The sequence below is a fragment of the Mustela erminea genome, chromosome 2 (assembly GCF_009829155.1).
Source record: "Mustela erminea isolate mMusErm1 chromosome 2, mMusErm1.Pri, whole genome shotgun sequence".
Lineage (NCBI taxonomy): Eukaryota > Metazoa > Chordata > Mammalia > Carnivora > Mustelidae > Mustela > Mustela erminea.
In genome coordinates, this window is record NC_045615.1 from 74,947,140 (window position 1) to 74,967,625 (window position 20,486).

At 36.6% G+C, this 20,486-nt stretch overlaps 1 protein-coding gene across 4 annotated transcripts in view; it reads right to left on the bottom strand.

Annotated features, from left to right (window-relative positions):
• Window positions 1-20,486, bottom strand: part of SEC24D (SEC24 homolog D, COPII coat complex component) — a 107,464-nt gene that overhangs the window by 45,216 nt on the left and 41,762 nt on the right. For all 4 annotated transcript variants that reach the window (XM_032333283.1, XM_032333285.1, XM_032333284.1 and 1 more), the window contains exon 9: window positions 408-546. In XM_032333283.1, the coding sequence (XP_032189174.1) occupies window positions 408-546 (139 nt within the window). The remainder of the gene's footprint in view (window positions 1-407; window positions 547-20,486) is intronic.

The window sequence follows — 20,486 nt, forward strand, 5'->3', positions numbered from 1 at the left end:
GAAAGAAACCAACCAGAACATTCTCCCTTTGGGACCTCCACGCCCCTCTCAGCCTCATATAAATGCATAAAGTCGTGCATACCACTTCCTACACAGAAGATGCTGTGTTTCTTATAAAATTCCAAAGTAGGTAAGTAGTTTTATTTCTCAATCCCTTTCCACAAAGGCTCATTTGGAGGCAAAATAAAGTTTTATCTCCCATGTTTACAGATGATAAAACTGAGTTTTTGTTTTGTTTCTTTGTGCTATTCCTCTGAGTTATTCTTGAATGTGAGCTCATCAGTATTTAGGAAAAGCTAAGGTATAACTAAGAGCTTTAACATATATATTTTTCCCCTAAGCTAAGAAATACAATATATTTCAACTAATAAAGAGCTTTACTAAGAGCATTTATTGGCACCACTTACCGTCGTTCACACAGTTGCAAAATCCACACTGATACCTCCTTCCTCCTTCAATGAACTGCATAAATGGGCACATGTAGGCTTTGCACCTGTTGCATCTGACTGGTCCATTCTCTCCATGATTTACCAAATAAAGGGGAGTCTATGCAAAGCAAGTAAAATGATGAGATAGGTGGGTATAAGATTTCAAGGTACTTCAGAAATACTGTGCAATAATTGTAATTTGGCAAGTCTTCTAATGGCATTCATTAAGGAACTCAACTCTTGGTGTTCGTCAGGAGTGTAAAGATGACTCTCTTGCTACCTTCTGAATTCAAAGAAATACCCAAACGAAGAATTTTTATCTCATTAATAAGGACATAAGTATATATGTATATTTTTGTATATGTCCATATATAGATTTATTTGTATGTGAAGACAGAGAGGAAAATATAACAATGCCAATAGTATTTAATAAAGCACATGTTAAAAATGTCCTGGACACCTTATATCACATATTTTGCTAAGTTTGTAATATTATTGGTAAAAAATAAAGAAAGTGTGGGGCGCCTGGGTGGCTCAGTTGGTTAAGTGACTGCCTTCGGCTCAGGTCATGATCATGGAGTCCTGGGATCGAGTTTTGCATGGGGCTCCATGCTCAGCAGGAAGTCTGTTTCTCCCTCTGACCCTCTCCTTCTCGTGCTCTCTCTCTCTCTCCCCCTCATTCTCTCTCAAATAAATAAATAAAATCTTAAAAAAAAAAAAAAGAGTGAATTGAGTCTCATTTTAAAAGCTCTAGTCTGGATAGAGCTCTAGTTTGTTTAGATAGTCCCATCAAAAAATACAAAATGTTTCTTCAAAAATGCAACTCTATGAAGAAATATACAATAATGTTCACTTTTCTGCCTTTTCTCGTTCTTTATCCTATGACAAGATGTACTCTCAAAGTCACTGGTCATGCTTTGCCAGAACTGAAAAAATAAATGTTTCAATTGCTTCTTCCTCATAAACATATACAGAAACCATTTTATAGCTTGAAAGTGAAAAAGCTCAGCATTAGTCTGCCTTGTTTCTCAACTCTTTTGGCTTTCAGAATAAAACCACAAAGATTCTTCTTGCTTATATAAATCTCCCTTAAAGATAACATTTCTAGAAAAGCTTGAGAATTACAGGGTTTGGCACATTAACAAAGTTTTTCTTTAAAAAAAAAAAAAGAAAAAAAGGATGTAAATGAACCAGACTGCTTTTTAATGGAGACCTGCAGAGGAGGAAGGCGGCGGATGAGCCAGGGTCAGAAGGCCATTTTCTACTCAACTTAGAAAACTGAGATTTACTGTTTGTCCCTGTCCAGATATTCAGTGTGAAAACTAATGCACACTGAGGTTTCAGAAATGAGTTGTGAGGTCTCACAGCAGAAAAAATAAGAACAACAACAGGTTTGGTATAGGAACACCTGGGTGGCTCAGTTGGTGAAGGGTCTGCCTTTGGATCAGGTCATGATCCTTGGACCCTGGGATCTAGCCCCGTCAGGCTCCCTGCTCCTCCGGGAGCCTGCTTCTCCCTCTCCCTCAGCCTGGTACTCCTCCTGCTTGTGTTCTCTCTCCCTCTCTGTCAAATAAATAAGATCTTAAAAACAGAAACCAGGTCTAGTATAATGTATAAAAGAATCGGGAAACGTTAAAAAAAAAAAAAAATTCAGGACTACTCCCTACCATTTCTGCACTGCCCTCTCCCCTACACTGTCCTCTCCCCGTCCTCCTGCCTCAAGGATGCCAGAAAATGAATTGGATTTCTCATATAGGGTCTCTTCTGATTCCTAACATAGGCATAGCTCTGGTGCCCCACTGGTAGGATTGTGACAGGGATTAAATGAGAGATTCATGTGTGGTACCGAGCACTGTGCCTGGCACAAAATTATTGAATAAAAAGTAATTGTTGCTGTCATACCTATACAGAACCACCTTTCCTCTCTCAAAATCACTGAGCTCAGGAGAGAGTGTATTTAATGACAGAGTTATCGTTTGAGGTTATAGTTATAGACTTGAGTTTCTAAAGGCATTTGTTTATATAAACATTTTGATTAGCTGACTCGTTTCCATAAACTACCACTGTTAAAATGATATAGAAGGAAGGAAATCTACCTTCCAGGAAATTCTGATATAATCCAATGGATATAATCTAATGGTTAAAGCTGAGAGCTACAGAAGATTTTAAAAACCCTCCCCACACGTTTGACTTAAATGTACACATACTGAAATATGGACACATACAATACTTCTTAATACGAACTGTGTGTTTGAGAGGCAAAAAATGACAAGTGACTGATTGTCCTCTTTAGCTGGTAATAATAATAATTAATCTGAAGGGACAAAAAGAAAGCAAACAAAAAGATGCATGTCCCAATCAGAAATTCTCAGGACGGAGAATGGAGAATTAGAGTAAGAAGTGAAAGATAACAAAAATGTAATAATGAGATGGCTTTTTCTAGATCAAAACTCCAATTATCTATCATGCTTTTGTTGTTCTGTTCTACAGCTTTACCTCTGAGATCAGAAGATGCTTTCAAGAATTAAACCAGGAATAAAGTCTTCAATTTGTCTGCACTCCAGCCAACTTTACTATTCTCATCGTTTTGAGAGTTCAAAGACTAGAATCAATTCCCTGGGAGACTTTAGAAATATGATGCCATTATTTTCCAGACAAAGCAGAGGTAATAGGAGGAAAATTAACCTTATTTTTACTGATATGACTTACCCAAAGGCAGACCCAGCCTAAAATTACCATGAAACTGTCGGCAACTAACACCTGAGCATTCCAGTCCTGGCAGATTCAAACTTGCAGAACCAAAAATGGATGTGTAGTAATAAACTGGACTCCAATAGTGACTGTATCTAGGCTGTTAAATACATTTTTTTCTATTTTCAGTCTTTTCGAAACTGGATGATGGATAGGTAAGTAAGGTCTTCAGACAATTGAGGTGACAGTAAAGAATGTTAAAAGCTTTTTAACTGTTTACATTTCTTTTGGGGCAACAGGACAAGGGTTTCTAAATTACACTGCCTTATTTCATCTCTCTCAGGCCATGCTGAAAACTATCCGAGAATTTCTTTGCTCTCTCCAGATGTCTGCTTATCTGCTCTACAGTAGTCTGCATGAGCTCATAAATAGCTAATCTCACTTTCCTTCTGAGTTCAACTTTAGTGTATACAGCTTTTTAAAAAAAATAAAATTACTTCTCCCAAAACTCCAAGTTTTTTTTTTCCTCACCAAGTATATTATATCATATTTACTTCACTAACATTTTTAGATTTTATAATTTTGTTTATAAATGTGCTTTAATCTTTTTGCCTCTAGTATATTCCTGCCTGCTCTTTCTTTTCTGTTCTTCTCTTAAACGAAAAAGTGAAGGGTGGAGAGACTGGCTCTAAAAGCCTCATCTGGCTATTCTTGGTTCTGGTCCTGTGTGGCATGAGTTTATACAAGATGGAAGCTAAGCAAGGAAAAGGAAGGATAATATTTGAATCTTTTACTTGTAGTTTTCAATTACCGGGGGTATACTTGTCCTTTATTGGTACTAATTTTAATTAAGATGCTTTAACTGAATGAAATCTCTCTCTTTTTTGTGCATGTATAATACCATGCTCCACACAGGACCACAGGAAAGAATATAACTCACTGAGAAATGAGGTGCAGTGTTAAAATGATATCAGTGATTTAAAAACAAAACAAAAAACTTCTGGGTTATTTTTCCAAGTAAAAGGAGTAGACAACAAGATGTATCAATCAATAACTCCTTCATACTACTACTACAATTTTTAAAATTTTCTTATATCAATATATTATCAGTTTTCCAAGTATTCCTGCCATTCTCTCGGGTAACTGTAACATCTGTACAGTAGGTGCTGAGTATATTATGCGCCTTGGTGGGGCATTCAGTCTGTCAGGATAGAAAAGACATTAAATAAACAGGCATGCAAATATGCAATTAAAAGAGTAAGGTAGGAATAGAAGGAAAAGATATATGATAATCATTAATAAAAGTTCTTTAGCATAAAAGGCAATTGGATTGTATCCCCAAAGCAAAAATAGATACTCAAAGAAAATGAAATACAACGTAGATAGATCCCTAGTGAAGAACTGTTATGATTTGTAGCGTGTGTGCTTTGTTTTGGCATCTGTATAACTAAGAAAAGTTTGAATACACAGGTCTTGCTAGATAGTCTCTCTTTTAAATTAAAGATGAGTATCAGAAAGCACCTCAATATTAAAAGTTGATTATAACCAAACCACCACAACTGAAGAAAATATAACGGTGTTTTTGTACACAGATCCAGTAGATGGCACTGTGCAACTAAAAATTAAAACTATATAATTTACTCAGCAGGTAATAATTATGTCACATTCATTTTCTGTAACTCTACTAACATTTAACTAAACTTATGCCAGCTATTACTGTCACGAAATTAAGAAACCTATACTTCGCTTGAAAAAAAATTAATGGTTAAAAATGTCCTGGATGTGCTTCCTCCTCTCTCTCTCTCTCTGCCTGCCTCTCTGCCTACTTGTGATCTCTGTCAAATAAATAAATAAAATCTTTAAAAAAAAAAAAAAAAAAGGGCGCCTGGGTGGCTCAGTGGGTTAAGCCACTGCCTTCGGCTCAGGTCATGATCTCAGGGTCCTGGGATCAAGTTCCGCATCGGGCTCTCTGCTCAGAAGGAAGCCAGCTTCCTCCTCTCTCTCTCTCTTTCTCTCTCTCGGCCTGCCTCTCTGCCTACTTGTGATCTCTCTCTGTCAAATAAATAAATGAAATCTTTAAAAAAATATATCCTGGATGAAACAAAAATTAAACAACATGAAATACAGGCTACTTTAAGCATAAATTTAGAAATTACAGAATTTGGGGTGTCTGCGTGGCTCAAAGCCTCTGCCTTCAGCTTGGGTCATGATCCCAGGGTCCTGGGACCAAGCCCCACATAGGGCTCTCTGCTCTGCAGGGAGCCTGCTTACCCCCGCCCCCGCCGCCTGCCTCTTTGCCTACTTGTGATCTCTATCTGTCAAATAAATAAATAAAATCTTTAAAAAAAATGAAATTACAGAATTTGTCAAAATTACTGAATATGATAGCCAAGAAAAACTTACTCTAAATTTCTAATCCCTACCAATTTTCCCTTGACGTGGGAAAATATGTAACCCCAAAGTGCAGCTGGCAACATAAAGATGACCTGGTAAGAGGGGCCAGAGTCCACTTCCTACTTGCCACATTCGCATCAAAGGCCAAAATAACAAAGCAAAGTCAGTGAAGCTTGCCTCATGGTGCTCAGCAGTACACTGTGATGGAGAAATTCTTTCTTTTTCTTTTTTTTTAAATTTAAACTTTTATTTATTTGAGAGAGAGAGAGAGGGAGAGTGCACACATCTGAGTGTGGCCGTGGAAGGGAGAAGGAAAGAGAGATTCCTAAGTAGATTCCTCACTAAGCATGGCCAACTTGGCCAACTTGGGGCTCAATCTCCTGACCATGAGATCACGACCTGAGCCGAAACCAAGTGTTGGACACTTAATCAACTGCACTACCCAAGCTGCCCAAGAAATTATTTTCCAAAGCAAACATCCACCTTCCTGTTAGAACATCAAATCACGAATTGTGGTGTGGATGAAGGGAGGAACAGGACAGAGAGGCCAAATCCAAGACTTCAGGAACACCTTGACTTAGGAAGGTTACACTGGCCCATATCCAGGATATTGCTGGGCGAAAACTGTCTCACATTGCCCCATACCTGCCTCCTTATATTTCAGCATCAGAATTCTATGTAAGATTTCTAGAAGTTCTAATACACGCACACAAATTCTGTAACTACCTACTTTCCCCTGTCTTTCAATATTTGTTTACTAATTTTGAAAAAAAGAAAACAAACGTATTTTCCTTTTAAAAATAGAATTCTCCTCCCTTTTTTCTCCCTTTATGTCCTTCAGTAGAAAGGTCAAATTAAGTAATCAGTCTCCTGGACTAGACAGTTGTCCCAACATGACCAACAGTCTACTTCACTTAGTGCCTGAAAGAAATACCTGAGCTAAATAGTTACAGGAAAGGGGAGAGGAAATTTTTGCTTATGTGGGTCCTAAATCAGATCAAAAGTTTCAATGTAAGGTGATCTGTGGAAATGTAACAAACACGGTCCTCCAGCTTGATAAAGGGTCATATTCTACATCAATTATATTCTCTTATAAATCACTAATAAATAGGTATCTCTAGCAGCAATAGTTTCATACTGTCAAATGCATTTTGTCATGCAGCTACTTCTTGGGTTGGAGTACTGCTCATTTTTTTTTTTTTTGGCTCTATATCAAAAAGAGGTCAGTTGATAACTTGGATTAATTGGGGGGATGTAAGTAGAAGCACAGAAATGGTGTGTGAAAAGATAATCCAGAACCTGTGATGAACAACTACCCTTTAAAAATGTTAAACATTCAGACTATTAGGCATGCTGGAAAGCAAGCAGGGCTAGATTCCAGAGGATTATGCCCAGAAGTTAGAATGAAAAAGGGAGTCTGTATCAAGTGCACTTATTAAAGACATTTCCATAGGAAAGAGAAATAAGAGGCAGCTTGTATGTGTTTTCTATCTTTAGCCTTGCCATATATGACATTCAGTCAGCCTCCATGGAAAGAAAGGGAACAGGGCAATAGGCTACTTACTGTACACAGATTTTCTAAACAGCAGTAGTGTTGTGTTTGACTTTTTAAAATAACAAAAATAGCATGAAAGAATATTTTTGAATGCCTTTAAAAAAATGTTTTATGCATCTTTTGAAAAGAAACAGAACCTGTTAATAAAAACATTCAATGCATTGTAATAATTCTAAGCATATACTTATACTTTCTAAGGATGTTTTTAGTTGATCTTTGTACATCTAAACCTTTGTGTTTTCATATTCCCAGAAAAGCATCCTCTTGTTAGAGTGCCCTTCAAAGATTATTTTCAGCTTTTTTCTCTTCAACATCATTGGTAGCCTATTTATTCTTATAGCTGGCTTAGAGCTTACATTGGATTTGAAGATCTTTTTGATTTGGGTGTGGGGTTTTTTTTTTTCCATGGGGGGGTGTTTTTGTATCATTTTATACATTCAGCCCAGAAAATTCTGAAAAATGTTACTGATTCAAACGTATAGGTAAGATCATAACTATTACCTAGTACTATTTGTAGTTTAAAATGCTTTTAAATTCATGAAAATACCATTTTGATGTTGAGATACTAACAACCTTGGGAGTGGGAATTATCATCCGTGGGTTCAGAAAAAATGGAAGGTCAGTGATGAAAAGTGACTTTTCCAGTAAACTGCAGGTTGCATCTTGAATTCTCCTTCATTTACTCCACCTATTGGCCTCCTCTGCACTATAGGTACCAAAACTCCTTTGCAGATTGCTCCTATAGAAAAGCCTATGATTTCAATGAAAGGCGTCATTATTCATGGCCTATGATTTGAACCAAGCCCTCACTGCTCCCTGGTAACTATTAAATGTCTCCTGCCATCTCTCTTCCTCTCTCTATAGGAGCTATAGAGAGCTCCTCCAAATAAGCTCTCTTTCCATTTCCTTAGCAGATCATTTTGTCTTCCTGTTCAAAACTAGACGACCTCAGAGAGGAACTCTTTGACTTTCTTCCACTAATTTGCCAGCATCTACTTAATATTTTCCTTTCTCTCCCTCTCCTATCACAAGGGAAGGCGTGTCTCTTTAACCACTGATTTGGCAGAGACCTTGTCTAAACTGGAAGCAAGTCTCAAACTGGCCCCTGAGGACTGGCTTTGACATGTCAGCTGTATGTTCCCTTATTATCTTGTGACTGACAACACTCACCATTCTGCTTTACTTTTCAGTATCACTAGTAGATTCTCATATTCATGACTCACAAGTCTAACATGTTTATTGTTGTATTTCCTAGAGCACAATGTCTGAGAGAGTGGGCAGTCAACAGTTTTTGAATGAATGAACGAAATATCTATCAGGTACTCACAAATACACTACCGTAATCTCATGGCTGCTCATGATAGGTGCTGAAGCAAAAGGCACTAATAAAAGAGGAAATCACTTATGGTCAACAGGGTGGGGTGGTCAATAAAAGCTATTTTCAAGGAAGAGATGAGCAATTATGAGGAGTTATATTTTCACGGACTGACAGAAAAAAACAATTCTAATCAGTGAGAATAGTGTAACACAGGAGAAAAAGCTTAGGTATGTTGGTAGCTAGTAGGCAAGCAGCCTAAATCAGCTGATATGAAGGGAGATAAAGAAGAAAACTGGACTGGTGGTGAGCCTTCAAAGCCAGGTACGTCCCAAATGGCCACGTTTAACACACAAACACACAACCACACACACCTCAAATCAGTTGTTATACTACATGGTAACAATTCTGACAGAAGATAGTTAAGAGATTTAGAGTAAATAAATGATGTCTTTAGAAAAACAGTACATTTGGCATAGGTTTTGAAACCTACTTCTAAATTAGTGACTTCGAACATGTTTTACAATTAATATGAGAGATTTCTAGAATTTGTTTCATCTCCTATATTTTATCCAGTTCATAAAACTCTAAAAAATAAACTCAAAAGATGTTTGAATATTTTAAAGTAAATTTTTTAGGGTGGGGGAAAGAGTGAGAGGGCGAGACAGAGAATACCAAGCAGGCTCCACGCCCAGCACACAGCCCAATGTGGAGCTCAGTCTTAAGACCCTGAGATCACGACTTGAACCAAAATCAAGAGTTGGACACTTAAATGAGCCACCCAGGCGTCCCAAAGTAAATTTCTAACTTTAAAAAAAAAACAAACAAACAAACAAACAAAAAAAAAACCTCACGGGATGCCTGGGTGGCTCAGTCAGTTAAGCATCTGTCTTTGGCTCAGGTCGTGATCACTGGGATCCTGAGACTGAGTCCCATGTCAGGCTCCTCACTCAGCAGGGAGCCTGCTTCTCCCTCTGCCCCTCCCCCTGCATGTTCTCTCTCTCTCAAGCACACACACTCGTGCTCTCTCTCAAATAAATAAATCTTTAAAAAGAATTCACTCCTTATTACCATATGTAAGCTTTAGGTTCACCACTGATCCCCAAGGCCTTCATTACAGAGTAAATTCTCAAAAAATAGTTGTTTCATGACTGACAAGGAGGGAGAGACAGAAGAAAAAAACTGGTTCGAAAGAAGTCTGAACAACAACAAAATAAAAAATGAAGGGAGTCATGTTTAAACTTGAGGATATGTGCCAGTATTTCTATCACAAAAGATGACGTCTGGTTGTGATAAACCCTAATATGCTAAGTTCATCCCAAAATATGCACAAATAGGAGACTCTTTTCCTGCAATGGCCAAATGTGTCTTAAAGCAAACACAGCTGTAACCCTTCTACCCATGGCCTCTAATGCCAGAAGGGCTTTTTAGTGGAAAGGTCAAGTTAGACCATATGCTAAAGTCTAAAGAAGGGCTCCCTCTGGTTAGAGGGCATCCACAGTTTCAAAAGAGAAAATAAGTATCAGAGAAGAGCCCGTCATACCAGTTTTCCTGAATGGCAGTCCTAGTTCATGACTAGATTATAAATGGTAGGTAATGGTTCTAGACCAAAAAAGGTCAGTTTAGACTGGGCATGCTGACGCAGTATTTCAAGGTACAGGTACACGTGCAAAGGTGAGCATCACTTTACTTGCTGGAACTGATACTGGAAACTTTTGAGTAAGACACTTCTTCTGAGGGGAGAAATTCTAGAGTTGAGAGATATTTTCCCACATTTCTTTTAAACCTTGACCTATTATAGTTTATCTTTTATCCCTAAGGGAGAATTATATTTTGTTGTCTAATTATAGGCCACTTGCAGAAGACATATTTGCTCTAAGAATGCACAGAGAATGAAAATATATTTTAGACTTAAAAGCCCTATGAATTGTTTTTTTCTTCCATAACAAAATAATTGGCAGTTTTCTGTTCCTCAAAGGAAAGTTGTAAAATACTACACTTTAAAGAAGGAAGTGTTAAAAATAAGAAGCCTAGAGGCACACTCCCTTTGTCTCTCTGGCAGAATTGTAAGTTAACCAGAGTCTTCCCTCCATTTATCTCACTTCTTTATATGGCCATGAAAACACCCTCAAAACATTTTCCTCTTTGCATGAGTCAATTCTTCCTTTCTTTATTTTTCTTTAATTCAAGTTATTTAACATACAGTGTGGTATTGGTTTCAGGAGTAGAATTTAGTGATTGATCATGTACATTCAACATCCAGTGCTCATCCCAATGAGTGCTCTCCTTAATACCCACCACCCATTTAACCCATTCACCCACCAATCTCCCTCCAGTAACCCTCAGTTTGTTCTCCATAGTTAAGAGTCTCTTACAGTATGCCTCCCTCTCTGTTTTTATCTCATTTTATTTTTCCTTCCCTTCCCCATGTTCATCTGTTTTGTTTCTTAAATTCCACATATGAGTGAAGTCATGTATTTATCTTTCTCTGACTGACATATTTCACTTAGCATAATACATTCTCATGTTGTTGCAAATGGCAAGATTTCATTCTTTTTGATCGCCTGAGTTTCATTATATGAAATTTCATTTCATATCTCATTGTACATATATATATACCTCATCTTCTTTATCCATTCATCAATCAACATTTGGGCTCTTTCCATAATCTGGATATTATTGATATCAAACATATGCCCCTTCAAATCAAATACCTAGTAGTGCAATTGCTGAGTCCTAGGATAGTTGTATTTTTAACTTTTCTTTGACAAAGCAGCAAAGAATATCCAATGGGAAAAATGTCTCAAGAAATGGTGTTGGGAAAACTGGATGGTGACATGCAGAAGAATGAAACTGGGTCACTTTTTTACACCATACACAAAAGTACATTCAAAAATGGATAAAAGACCTAAATATAAGACAGGACACCATCAAAATCCTAGTGAAGAGCACAGGCAGCAACCTCTTTGACCTTGGCCACAGCAACTTCTTGTTAGATATGTCTTCTGACATATCTAACAAGGGAAACAAAAGCAAAAATGAACTATTGGGACCGCATCAAGGTAAAAAGCTTCTGCAAAGAGAAGGAAACAACCAACAAAACCAAAAGGCAGCTGATGGAGTGGAAGAAGATATTTGCAAATGATGTATCAGATAAAGGGTTGGCATCCAAAATCTATAAAGAACTGATCAAACTCAACACCCAAAAAAACCCCCAAATAATCCAATGAAGAAATGGGTAGAAGATATGAACAGACACTTTTCCAAAGACATCCAGATGAATAACAGACACATGAAAAGAGGTTCAACATCACTCAGCATCAGGGAAATACAAATCAAAACTACAGTGAGATACCATCTCATACCTATCATAATGGCTAAAATTAACATCACAGGAAAAAGGTGGTAGTGAGGCATGGAGAAAGGTGAACTCCCTTACACCACTGATGGGAATGCAAACTGGAGTAGTCATTCTGGAAAACAGTATGGAGGTTCCTCAAAAAGTTTTCCATTTCCAAAGAAGACAGACAGATGGCCAACAGACATGTGAAAAGATGCTCAACATCACTCATCATTAGGGAAACATAAGTCAAAACCACAATAAGATAACCACCTCACACCTGTCCGAATGGCTAAAATCAGCAACATGAGAAACAACAGATGCTGGTGAGAATGTGGAGAAAAGGGAACCCTTTTGCAGTGTCAGTGGGAATGCAAACTGGTATAGCCACTCTGGAAAACAGAATGGAGGTTTCTCAAAAAGTTAAAAAAAAAGAAAAAAAAAAAAGAGTCAAGCCTTCATTTAAATGACACCTTCCATCAGGCTTATTGGACTATCCTACTTAATCTGAAACCTGCCATCTACCCCTCTTCCCAGGCAGCCTTCATCTCCCTAACACTGCTCTGTTTTCTCCTTCTTCCACATATTACATCATTTACTCAGTCTGAGGTCTATTGTCTTGTCTCTTACCATTAAAATGTAAGCTCCAAGAGGGCAGGCAGAGATCTTTATCTGTTTTGTTCACTGACATATCTGAGGTACCAAGAACAGTAAGTGGCACATTTTGGGTGAACAATAAATATCTGATGAATTAAATCCTTATTGGAATAAGTTAGAATGAATGAATGAATAAATAAATATTCATTCATGCAGTCCAATCTGCTGTCAATGTAAATATTGCTTAGGTACTCCACATATAAGTGTTCCTGGAGACTGTCCTGCTCCTTGTAGGACCTTTCTCCTTGGAGAATTTATCATTTTTAAGACAGTGGCATTGAAGTCTCCAAGGAACACAGAAGACCTAATCAGTGACTGGAAAATGAAGCAATGAAACAATGCTATAAGTGGAATGTTTCTCCCATGTGACAATAACCAGCCCCCTCTTCAACTCAGAAAGAGTGTCTAGACAGCTCGCCCACCAGTACCCACTGCCGCTCCTCTAGGAAACTGGTCTCCTTGAACATCTTCTAACACCCTCCAGGAAGCCAAGGCTCTGTGTGTGTATGTGGCTTTTAAAATATATATTTATCTTTTAATTGTGATAAAATATATATGACAAAATTCACATTTTAAAATGTACAGTTCAGTGACATTAAGCACCTTCATTAAGCACAACATTAAGCATCTTCACACTGTTGTGCAAACATCACCACCATCCATCTAAAGAACTCCTTTCATTTTGCAAAACTGAAATCCTGTACCACTTCCTAAACAACTTCCATGGGATATGGCAAATCACCAATTGTGAGTTAACTTGATTTGGGCAAATAACCAAAAGCCATTTGGAGGAAAGAATTGAAAATAGGGTTAAAAAAAAAAGTTGAAAAAGATTTTCACTTAAAAATGCACGTGACCAATTCAAAAGCATCTGGAGGAAAAAATACATCTATATACTTATTATATCATCATTAATAAACTGGAGGGAGAGGAAACATGGCTTGATTTATCATATAAACAAAAAAATTGATGAATATGAGCTAATATGCATTTTCTATCACTTTAAGAAAGGAGAAATGTAAAAAAAAAAAAAAAGGAGAAATGTAGAAAAAAGTTATGTTTGGAGTATTTAGATAAGACTTTTTCAAAATTTTTAAAACTATACCAGAAAGGGAGTATGGAACATAGTAAACCAAAGAAACTTAGATCTCATTCCCATGTTCAAATACTTCAATTTACCTCAGTAGTTCAGTTTCAGATTAAGAAAAGTGACTTCTGGTGGATGAGCTCCATGATATAGCTATACACCAGATTTTACAATTTTGGCTCTTCTGTTTTACCTGAATTTTGCAGAAATATTTTTCCTGAAAATCAATGATGCTCTTATTTTCCCAAACCATGAATAACATTTTAAAGATTTTAATCTTCTCCTTACATGTCTCATATATCCCCCCTCTTTCCACTCTCTCATAAATATATACACACACCAACACAGTATATATCTTCATATTTACAGTGAGATAATTTTGAAAGAAATAAACATTTGGGGTGGGGGGTATGGATAAAACTGAAACCTAAGCTAAACTTAGGAAGAATTTAATTGTCCTGGAAATCCTTTAGGCAACTGTTATCCTAGTCAGCACAGGTGTTTTTGTTTGCCAGCAATACTAAAAGCAAGGATAATTTCCAGTAAGTATCCAAATGGTGATTTTTCATAAGAACATATGTGTAAGAAAGAAAATATTTTTTTTGATATAGAACACGGAGATGCAAGTAAATATCAGATGCCTGGATAGAGAAGACACCAAAATGCCCGTCCAGCTTTAGCTTGGTTTCTAGATGGTCATTTCCTCTTTTATTTACTTTGTAATTCATTCAGCTACAAAAACAACATTTACACACAAAGCAGATGCTCAATAAATGTTAAAGCATATAGATCTCTATTCTGAAACTTTCATCAAACTATTTGTTTCCAAAATTCTAAATTACTTCCACATATAAATGATTCTGAGTAATGAAAATATTGTATTAAATATTTATTCAGTACAAAAATGTCCCAGGGACTGTTTTAGGTCTTGAGAGTGCAATAGTAAGGAAAAATCAGATGGGATCCCTACTCTCATGGAACTTAACTGGAAGAAAGACATCCAACAAGTACACAAATAAAAAACTGCAAATTGTGACACATGATACGAGAGGAGCTACAAGGAGTTTAAACGTGGGATATCCTGGGAGGCTCCCCTGAGGAGGTGACTTCGAAATGAAATCTAAAAGTTGAATAGAAATTAATTAGGCTAAAAAGACAGGATAGTGTGTGAGAGATTAAGGGGAAATTATTCCAGCAAAGGTCCATGAAGAAGCTTATGAAAAACCAAAAGCTATAACTGTTTATGCAACTACTTGAACAATACAGATAGAAAATTATGATATACTACCAAAAAACAGGTACCATGTAACATTTCTTTTTAAAAATGTAAATGAGCAGCTAACTCCACTTACATATGAATATAAATGTGAAGGTTATGTCAATTTCCTCCTTCTTAGGTAAGATGTACAGCTAGAATCACTGAAGGTATATGATAACATTCCTCTTAAATGTATACATTTCAAGTAAACTTAAGTTACTATAGTTCATATTTCTCCTCGTTGTATACAGCACATTCTCCAAATCAATGATTGCTGAGTTAAAGTTTTCCATGGAGGAATTTAACACTGTATTTGTGTTTATCTGTATTTTGTATTTTTTAATTTGTATTTTGCAAATAATCATACTAATAATGACAAAGATGATAACAAGAGTAACTATCATTCCTTATATCAGCTTACTATTTTTAAGCAGATATCAGGTAACTAGAGTTATCATAATTTTATTTAAGAAATGAGGCCCTAAAAGTTAAGTACTTTCAAGGTCCCACTACCAGAAGTGGTGCAGTTAATCTGTACACCCAACTACATCTGACTCCAAAACATTTGCTTGCTTTACTCATAATTATGCCCAACTCCTGACAAAGAATCACTTCAAAAATCACTTGTGCTTCAGAGAAACTTGGGTGTCATATTCGGACATGAAAGGTTTGCACGTTTTCTTTTCCCTCTCCTTCCCTCCTGCTCTCCTTCCTTTCTTCTCAAAATAGGATTTTGTTTAAAAATTTTTTTTTGGCTTTTTATCAGTGGGATGCCTAGTAAACTTTTAAATATAAAATTTTAAATTTTTTGTTCTCTCATACTTGATCACTAAGAGGATATCAACTGCATAAATTATAAGCCCTTGTATTATCTAAATATCCATAAATCTGGAGTAAAGTTAGAACCATAAACCAAAGCATAGTGTATTTTCACTGATTCTAAAATCTCATCAATTTTAAGAGATATAAGAACTTCCAACTGAACAGGACACAATGCTAAGAAGTCACGGTTAGTAAGAGATATTCCTAGGGGCGCCTGGGTGGCTCAGGGGGTTAAGCCTCTGCCTTCGGCTCGGGTCATGATCTCAGAGTCCTGGGATCGAGCCCCATATCAGGTTCTCTGCTCAGTGGGAAGCCTGCTTCCCCCTCTCTCTCTGCCTGCCTCTCTGCTTACTTGTGATCTCTCTCTGTCAAATAAAGAAACAAAATCTTTAAAAAAAAAAAAAAAGATATTCCTATTTCAGAAACGTCCAAAATGTGAGAAAATGTGGGCCTTAGAATTGATGAAAATGGTAGCAAGAGGCTCTAAAATATTTCCTCTCCAGGGTGGGTATTGTATGTCCAGTGAGACTGGTCCTGGGTCCCACGTTATGGATGCCACACACTCAGTCACCAGGCATGGAAAGTCATAAACACACAGTCCCTGAAAATTAAATCAAAGCAGAATGTTTTCTTCTTTATTCTTATTTCTCTGGAAGGTATTCTCCATTCAGTAAAAAATGAAGATTTCCGTGAATAATTCGGTGATTGAGAAAATAAGCTTGGTGCATTTATCGTCTACACTGTAAGTTAAAATAGAATTCTAATAACCTTTGCCCTGACAAATGTGACTCCCCCTGTATGTCTGCTGTAACCCCATTCTAAAAAGGGACAACATTCTGTTCTTCAGCTGCCAAACTTTTTCATAGCACTATATAAACAGTGACCAAAATTGTTAAGGGGTAAGATTCAATTTCTAAAGTAACTTTATAAATCAAAGTATTTTAAATGTTATATTCATAGTTCTATTTCTATTTGAGTACATGTATTTTATTTTTCCAAGTTTTTATGTTAATACCCTCTAAAATATTGCATTAAAGCAGACAACCTCAGATTATAATGCACATATTAAAAATAGATCAGGCTCTTGAAGCTTTCATTTCAGAATAACTTAAGTTATAAGTATTCTTAAAGTTTTTTAAAGGACACAATATTGTCATAATCGATTCCATTTCAGGACATGTTTTTCACTAAAGCTGGCTATAATTGGGCCAATTTTACCTATGTAAAATACAATTTATATATATATAAGTATATATATATCATATATATATAAAATACAATTTATAAATTTTTACAATTTATCTATGTAAAAAATGCATAGTCTTACAATCTTCATGTGCTTTTTAAATGAATAATATACTCCATATTTCTTTTATTAAAAATATGATGTAGACAAAACCACTTTGGGATGGGTTGTGCAATTTGTTCACAAGAATTTCTAATAACATATAGGATGTGTGATAAATTCATGGTAATCCACGCTGAACACACAATAGAGTGGACAAGAAGGGTAGACACTAGCGGCTTTCTAGACCTACAGGACATCAGAGCCAGACTGCTCCTTCTTGGGAATAAAGGCCCAAGGTCACAATACAAGCCACAGCAGAGACCTAAAGTCATTTCCTAGCTTCAAACCCAGTGTTCCACCATTTGGTTACTAACTATTGTACTTTGGAGAAAACAGCCAATTTTTATTGGTTCCTGAAATATTGTTATTATGATCAAAATTTCTTCCTACTTTTCACTGTTCTGCTCTTCATGATGAAATATAACCTCATTAATATATGATTGAATACACTGAAATGCGTATTCATTAGTATGTGCTAGAATACATCTACAATCTCTCAAACGATTTTTTTCATTACAGAGTTTGCTAGAGGGGTGAATGGGTTTAGAAGGGAAATCTGCAGTCACTCAAAAGTACAAAATAAAATAGGATAGCCAAAGTAAGATTAAAAACTTTACATTAAGTGACATATTTGCCAACAAGGAACTTAATAATTAAGACATACTGTGCGAGGGGCACCTGGATGGCTCAGGTGGTTAAGCGTCTGCCTTAGGCTCAGGTCACAATCCTAGGTTCCCTCTCCCTCTGACCAACACCACCCCCAACTGCTCACGCTTGCTTACTCTCTCAAATAAATAAACTCTTTAAAAAAAAAAAAGACTTAATGTGCTAGAAAAATATTAATTTAGAAGCCTAAATATCTAAAATTCAATCACTGCTCTGTAGTTTGGTTTATCTCTGTCTTCTAAACCTCTATTCAACCCCGAGAGTGCATTTCTTCAACTGGGACCTTTAGGGCATGCCCAGCCCAAGGCCGGATTTTGGATGGTCTTTGCCTTTAAGGAATAGTAAGCTGTAGCTTAAAGTCACAAGACTTCAAGAAAAGAGGTTAAGACAGACACTTCAAGATAACTCTCGAGCTTAAAGGAGCAAGAAACCCATTGCTTAAACCATTGCCAGAAAGAAAAAGCTATTCTATGTGTTTAATGAAATAAAACCTCAAACAAGATCATTAAAGGCAGATGTAGCCAAAGAAGCTAGAATTTGAAATTTCAAGTTCTAGCAGCATTTCTCCCAGCTCTACAACTTAATAGCCTCAGAACCTGTATAGCTTCTACATCTACAAAACTGGGATAAAACCTACTTCACAAGCTGCTATGTGAAAGATAACATACAGACATAATACTAGAGTAAGACCATTTTTCCCCCTGATGCATTAAGCCACAGTGTAAACTCCGCTGAGACTGTCAATTCACACCAGCAAAACTGGTTGAAAAGTCAGATGCATGACGACCAAGCAATCACTCCTACAGTTGATACATATAAAATCCACCCATGACACAATGTGTTCGTATTGGGTTTGACCTCTGACCGTCTTTTCCTTTTTTCTTAACCCCCTTTGTCAGTTTTTTGACATCCATTCCTTTTTCTCTCCAATGGCTTCTTCTTATCTACTCAATCTATCAGAATATGACTCCTCAATAAGAAAAAATAATTTAAACAGTTTTTAATAATAGGACAAGCTTCTTCAAGTCATAAGTAGGATAAAACTTACCTGAACCCTAAACTCCATAGAACGAAGATGTCCCCATCAGAGTTTTTTCCACACTGCCCCAAAAATTAACTGGGTACTTGCAAATTTTCTGTAAGTCATAGACACAAGTAACTGGTCTTGTTTTTTCCCCCATATCCCTAAAGTTCACCTTAGTTCCTAGCACAGAGTAATTAGGGGATTATAAATCAAGTGAATTGTAAAGGGTTGAATAAAATTTTATCTGCACTACATTAATTCAACAAGAAAGGAAATTACTTTGACTATTATATCCATTTATAATCTAAAAAAATATAAACAGATATTTCTGAATCTAGTCACAGATGCAGGAAAAGCTTCTGCCATCTGGCTTATAGGTGAAATAACTTAATGTCAAGTATAATCAGATGTATGCACTTGTCAAAAATATAAAGATTTCCTATTTTGAAGAAAATGCAAAATTAAATATAATCTTTAATCCTTTTGCATTGGAAGTCTATTTCATGTCTACCTTCGTTCTTAAAATACAGCATCAAAAAAAAAAATCACAAATTACTCAACAGAAGAGCTTACAAGATAACCAATTACTTCTCCTGAATAAATTCCTCATAGTTAACTTTACTGAATGTGGCAATGGGTTTCACTTGAAACACACACACACACAATTAAAATTTACAGTAAGGAACATCAAATCTTAAACAATGATGACATATATATGCCCTTGGAAATAGCATACAACTCCAAAGCAAATAAATGCTCGCAGGGCACATTCTCTAATCATAACTGCTTGGATTAGGTTTATTTTTTATAGGCCGTTGCTAACACAATGGCATGCTTTAAAAGGTTCTGTCAAAGAGAACCAACTAAAAAAAACCAACTGTATTAAATCCTTTTAAAAAATCCTGCCTCATCCAGCTCACCACCACAGGGTAGCAGTGACAGTCCCCAGGGCCAGCGGCTCACCTCACTGAGGCCCAGGAGACAAGAGGAGACAAGTCTTCTGAGAGCACAACCTTTAGGAACTTCTTCCTGATGCTTTAGCATCCCTTTCATATTTCTTATTTTTTTTACCTGTAAGCCTATTTCAACAAATAAAAATAAATGTATTTCTTTGTTTCTTTTTTTTTTAAGATTATTTATTTATTTATTTGACAGAGATCACAGAGATCTCTGCAGAGAGGCAGGCAGAGAGAAAGGGAAGCAGGCTCCTGGCTGAGCAGAGAGCTTGATGCGGGGCTTGATCCCAGGACCCTGGAATCATGACCTGAGCCGAAGGCAGAGGCTTTACCCCACTGAGCCACCCAGGTACCCCAAAAGTAAATGCATTTCTTTAACCAGAGAATATCTCCATCCAACTCAGAAGACACTGCTACATAAGAGACACTCATCCTTCTTAAATATAGTATATTCATTAAATATCATACAATTTCATTTGTCAATTATACCTCTCTCTCTCTCTCTCTCTCTATATATATATATATACACACACACACACACACATACACACATTATTCTCTCTCTATATATGAGAGAATAAAATATATGTGTATATTATATTCAGGGTAATCCTGTTCTTAAAGGTCTAAGGAAAAAGGAAGAGCTTCTTCTGTAGAGAGAGCTGTAATAGGAAAAAACAGTACTGTCAAAATACATTTACCAGCGTGCAGAGTCTCTTGCAATATGATAAGAATAAAGGACAAGGGGTGATGGAGAGGAGAAGGGAGTTGAGGAAAATTGGAAGGGGAGGTGAACCATGAAAGACTATGGACTCTGAAAAACAATCTGAGGGTTTTGAAGAGGGGGCGGGGGGGGGGTGGGAGGTTGGGGAAACCAGGTGGTGGGTATTAGAGAGGGCACAGATTGCATGGAGCACTGGGTGTGGTGCAAAAACAATGAATACT